This window comes from Leptonychotes weddellii, chromosome 14, assembly GCF_054177405.1.
Source record: "Leptonychotes weddellii isolate Sample4059 chromosome 14, ASM5417740v2, whole genome shotgun sequence".
NCBI classification, from domain to species: Eukaryota; Metazoa; Chordata; class Mammalia; order Carnivora; family Phocidae; genus Leptonychotes; species Leptonychotes weddellii.
The window spans coordinates 53,594,218-53,600,217 of record NC_138382.1 but is presented as its reverse complement, the minus strand read 5'-3'; the positions used below and the strand labels follow the sequence as shown (position 1 = coordinate 53,600,217).

The following is a 6,000-nucleotide window of genomic DNA, read 5'->3' as shown; positions in this document are numbered from 1 at the left end:
AAGAACCATGAGAGACTATGGACTCTGAAAAACAAACTGAGGGTTCTAGAGGGGAGGGGGGTGGGGGGATGGGTTAGCCTGGTGATGGGTATTAAGGAGGGCACGTTCTGCATGGAGCACTGGGTGTTATACACAAACAATGAGTCATGGAATCCTACATCAAAAACTAATGATGTAATGTATGGTGATTAACGTAACAATAAAAAAAAGAGTGAAAAAAATTAATATCCATCTGGAATTTCATGAGACATTTCTTAGACTTTTAAAGTTTCATAAACTCACATAATATGCATTACCTGAGGACCATGTATTGTTGCTAGAAGTGATTGTATTATATTTCGTTTGTGGTGATGGGATAGTGGAAAGAAGAAACCTCCTGTAGTAAGTAGAGTCACCTCCTGAGTGGACATGGGCTGAAAGTAAGCCACCTATTTTGCAGAAACACAGACACAAAAATGCTTATTGAATGTTTACTGTGTAGAAATGATGCTAAAAACTTTTCATGAGTCATTTAATTGAATCCTCACAATCTTTATGGCATACTTTCCCCATTAATGCCTTCACTTTAATCGTAGAAAACTATGAGGCTGGGAGTTTGACTTGCATTGTGATTCAGCTAGTTACCAGATAAGATTCTGGGTTTGATTTTTAACAATCTCAGCCCTATGGCTACAGAAGATGTTAGGATCTTCTTCCGAGAGCACATAGAAGCTTTCAGATCATTTATGGGGCACATACATTGGGAATTTAAATCCCTAAGTTCAACATTTTCCCCCTACTTTGTCCAGTGACATCAGGAACAGCTAGCCACTCTTGTTATATTCATTAGTTTGCCAAAAATGTTCAGAAGTATCATATACAATGCCGCTCAGTCCCTTGCTTCTTATTAGTGGGTTGATTACGAGTATTCCATAGTGATATTTTGCATATCCCTATTGCCAGATTATGCCATGGACTATTAGTGTTCTCTTTACTACTTGAAATAGAGTCATTAGCATCTTTGAATCTAATCAGAATAAAGAGCCAATTCCAGAAACCCCAAAACCCATGCAGAAAACTCATCCTTAAAATTATGTTTCTTTAGAATGTTCTCAGGACCAAAATCTGTATTAGAGAAACAGAACCAACATAATGCATATAAAGAAATTTATTATGAGGAATTGGCTCATGCAATTATGGAGGCTGAGAAGGCCTAAGATCTGCAATCAGCAAACTGGAAACTCAAGAGAGCTGATGGTGTAATTCTAACCTGAGTCTGAAAGGCTTGAGCACCACGAGAGCCAATAATAGTGTAAGTTCTAGTCTGAAAGCTAACAGGCTTGAGATCCAAGAAGAACTGATGTTTCAATATAAATCTAAAGGCAGGCAAAGACCAATGTCTTAGTTCACAAAGTCAGGTGAGAGGAGTTCCCTTTCACTTGAGGGAAGATTACCCTTTTGGTTCCATTCAGCTTTCAGTTGATTTGATGAGGGCCACCCACCCTAGGGCGGGCAATCTTCTTAGTCTACTGATTCAAATGTTCATGTCATCCAAAAACTCCCTCATAGACATATCCAGAATAATGTTTGACCAAATGTCTGGGCACCCTGTAGTTCAGTCAAGTTGGCACATAAAATTAACTATCACAGCATAGGTAGTCTCTAAATTATTTCCATCTTGTAGATGAGTATACTAAGCCTTGGAGAGGTTAACTTATCTCAAGTCACACAAGTAGAGATGACTTTACAATACAGATGAATTTACAATCTTCCTTCAAAACTCATGTAGCTATTATTGACAACTAGACTTGACACCTGACAACAGTAGCTATACAAGTTGCTGTAGCTAGGGATGAAATAATTCAATCCTTTCTTACCTGTTATATTATAGCTTCCACTATAATTGAGGTCAGATGTGGTAAGCGTCCTTATAATTCTTCAGTTTGATTAGCTCAACGCACAGTAGTAAAGATAGACTTTCTCCTGGTCCAGAGACACAGGGCCCAAAATATTTTAATTGAGATTACATACAGCAAAGAAGAGCAGACCAAGCAGAGGTGTGTTCTGGCCTCAGTAAGAAAGGTTCAGTGAATGTTGTCCAGCATTGCCCTGAATGAGAAAAACTGGGACAAAGAAGAAAGCGCACTAATAGAAAAAAAATCTAGTTCAGTCAACTATAGAAAAAAATCATCTTGGCCATGAGAGTAGGGCTATGTGCAAAGTAAGCACATCTCTTTTTTAAAGAGACTGTCTTTAAGGAAAAGAGCTTCACATTCACCTCATTCTTCACCCTGCGCGAAGGTTTACTTGGTTTCATGGGAAGACTCTAGATTGTAACCTTTTATGGATGCTGACACACACAGGATACCAAAATGCACAAGCCCGGCTGAGGACAGAGGCACCAGCCTCGAGTGGTATAAACGTTGCTTTCCCAGGCAGAGGTCATTTCTAATTTTAGAATTGTGTGTGCAGTTAACTGGGCTCCACAGGGGTCAATGGGCTGGAGAGTAGAGTATCAATATGTCAAGTGATCCTGGGATATCCATGAATGTGTTAACTGATCCTGGGACATCTGGATCAAGAACTAGAATGCAAGCCAGGGGCTTGGTGCTCACTACACAGTTCTCATGGTAGTCAGTACAGAGGATGACAGTAAATGACACACTAGATCTGGTACACATCTTGAATTGGGCAGGGCAGGCGTAGCATAACAGCCTTACTGCAACCCTACTCCTTAAAACAAACTAGGGCAATCTGGTATTTCACATGTTCGCCTCCAAGATATTTAGTACCCTCGAGAGTGTAGCTGCATAAAATAAGGAAAGCAAGCCAATATATTGAAACAAAAAGGTTCCTCCTGGCTCTTCTGCCCTTTAAATCATCCCATTTTATGCACTCCCTCTCTTTCGGAGTGTGGTATCATGCCTGTTTGCATTCTCTGATTCAGAAGAGCAGCATACAGCCCTTCTATCACAGCTTGACAGGGAGATCTTTAGAATTTGCCAGAAGAGGCAGCCGCACATTCATGAGTGCCTTTCCTCATCCTTATCATTCCTCTATCTAAATATACTTATCATTCAACTATCTGCAGGCTCCATTCAAATTCTCTTTATTTCCAAATGAGTCATTGTCTCCTTTAGCCAAATTAGGAGGATGTTTGGAATTCATCTGTTTGGCAAACTAGTTATTTGCTCTGTGAAGTTGTTCAGGTCAACAGGCTTCCTTAGCCTTTCTTTTGTTCTTTCCCTCTTCCCTCTCACAGGGGGTCAGACTTCACAGGCTCCTCTGGGCTTTCCTTAAAAAGGGGAAAAGCTCATTACAGGATTCATTCTGAGGCTAGAGTGACCACCCATCCTATTTAGACAGGGCTTTGTCTTTGGTAGAAGGCCCACGTGGAGAGGTCCCTAGCCCTAAGAAATAAATCTCAAGGGGCAGACTTGAAAGATCAACTTGAGGTCTGTGAAGTGACTTGGGGCTAACTAGGGGCAATACTAAGGTTGCCATAGCATAATGGAAGGAATCAGACTAGCTCAGTGGACCCAGGGATGCTAGCCCAAAGATGCCTCTTATTTCCAAGTGTCACAGTGTGGTGTCCCCTGAGCTTGACTCAGTCATACCCCCCAAGTCCAAGACTAGGAAACTAAAGTCTGTGGCTAGAGCTCTTGTAACACCTGAGCGGTCCTTCCAGATGGAAACCAGAAAGGAAAGTAGAAGGATAACACTCACTCAGAAGTCAACTTGACTTATGTTCTTGGAAATACCATCTGGTAGTCACACGTTTAAATGGCCTCTCACTGTGATGAGAAACGGGTAATGTAAAATCAATAAAGCCTGCCAGCATTTTTCAGAATGTCTTACCATGAGCAAGAAAATAAAACGAAGTCCTCACTGCTGTTACTAAAAAAAAAATCCTAAAATCTGTTTAGAAAATGAATCACTCAGAAATTGGGGAACATTATGCTTAGGTAGCTTATACAAAGTGGAGAGCTCCAAGCCTGCAAATTATTCCTTCTAATGAGCAGAATGCATCTTTCTCATTATGTGCTTTTCTTACAGACACAATCCCCTGAGCCATCCAAGCAAGTAGATCAGGTTGAAAAACCTTTGAAAAGACGCAGCCTTGGTTCAAAGGCATCTTCTATGATGGCATCAGGAAGACCGGGATTCTAATACCACTGCTGAAAGATCGCCGCCTTGGGGTCATCCCAGCTTCCCTGGGCTGCCTCAAGAACAACCAGATTATGTCCGTGAAGACATGTGGCATGGCCTCTGGGATGAACAGAGCTTTCAGTACTCTTTCCTTCCTTGCCTGCCTACCCAACTTCGTCAGCCAGACAGCACTGAGAAGATGTATGCGAAGGTGTGTGCATGGAAACGTAAATAACTTTAGGTCAGAATGAGATGAGAGATCAGGCAAAGTTTTATTTAGCAGAGGTAAGTTTTGTTCCTAAAAATGACTAACTTTTTATTGACAACTCAATATGGGCAGGCTGAAAACCAAGGTAGCTTGTTAGGCATCTAGACTGTGTTTCCAAGTGTCCTAACAATTTCAAGAATTTTTAAATTTTGCCTACACACACCCACACACCCCCTCCTCACACTCACTCACTCACATACTCCCCCTTGAAAAGACCTACCAGTCATGCCTCTAGAAGGACTTATCTCAGCAGGCATGGAACTAAAAAGTATAAACATTTATTGAGTTCACTTCATTGTGACTCTTCAAATACCTTTGCCCAGTGGATGAAGTGTAAAACAAACGACATGAGCCAGAATACATTTTGTGATAATTTTTTTTTCTTCTCTTTAGAAAAAAAAATATGTACAAAAAAAAGCTAAGAAGAGCCAACATGGAAGGTGTCAAGAAAACATTCTGATAGGTACAGACAAGGGAGCTCCTTCTCTCAAAGGAGTTACACGTTAGTTATTACCATGCTAGAAACATGAGATGCAGTTAAAATTCTAGAATAATTAAAAGCCACAAAGTCAAGCTGTTGCTCTGGGGCTCTAGGCTGGAGATGCCCTGGGGCTCTAGGTTGGAGATGCTCTAGTTTGGAGATACCCTTTCCGTAAAATAATACTGTGCAAAGTGTAAAATACTCATTTTCATATAAAGTCCATACAATATAATATATAAAACTGTTGAGTTGACAGGGGAGACTGGTACAGATTGCTTTTTGGAAAGAAGTCTGCAGTGTCATCTGCCAGCCCAAGGACATGATTCCAGAAAGACCTTGAGTTTCTGAGATGGGAGAAGCCATTATCGAAGAGAGAACCATATAGCCCCAACACCCTTCAAATCCAAGAGTCTCTGCCACTTGTTTATGTAAGTAAGTGACTTCATTAATAGATTAACTTAGAATACAAAACAGGTTAAGAGACAAGGACACAAAGTTCTTTTTGAAAGGAATATTTCTTCCTGCACAATTGATTTTGAGATTTACCATTAACCAACATTGCCCTCCCTGCAACTCAAAAGTTAACTTTCATTAAAATTCAAAAGTTCTGGAGGAGGCAGCAAGTATGGTCATAAAGGGTTAAAGTGTATTGTTATACTCATTTTATTTCTGTGCCTATAAAACTGAGAAAAGAAGGTTTGTGTACAAATATCACAAAACAACATCAATCATTGAATCAATGTGGTTTTTCAGTGCACACTGGAACAAGAAGAAAATTTTATTGGTTTAAAATTCTGGCATAAATATATTAAAGCTGACCAAAAAAAAAAAAAAAATCAGGGCAAGCTACATCACTTCCTCATACAAAAAATGTACAAAACATTAGCCTCTAACTAGATAAACATAATACTTGTCTTCACAGTTTGACATCAAGTAACTGTGTGTCTTGAAGTATCGAATTGGAGGGTGATAAAAAAAACAGCTTGTGACACCTCAGTTGTCTCAGGTGACTTCGGTCATGGAGGCAGAGTGATTCTGCAAAGACAAGCAGATGCAGTCTCAGAGCTGGGCTGACTGACTCACGCGCGTACTCAGGCTGTGCCCTTGTGCTCTTGGCTCCTGG

At 40.4% G+C, this 6,000-nt stretch overlaps 1 protein-coding gene across 1 annotated transcript in view; it reads right to left on the bottom strand.

Moving 5' to 3' along the window:
• Positions 1-4,745: 4,745 nt before the first annotated feature.
• The window catches only part of PLPPR1 (phospholipid phosphatase related 1), a 45,369-nt gene continuing 44,114 nt past the window's right edge, over positions 4,746-6,000 (bottom strand). Inside the window, exon 6 of the mRNA XM_081803276.1 lies at positions 4,746-5,912. Coding sequence (XP_081659402.1) covers positions 5,880-5,912 — 33 coding nt within the window. The 3' untranslated portion in view covers positions 4,746-5,879. The remainder of the gene's footprint in view (positions 5,913-6,000) is intronic.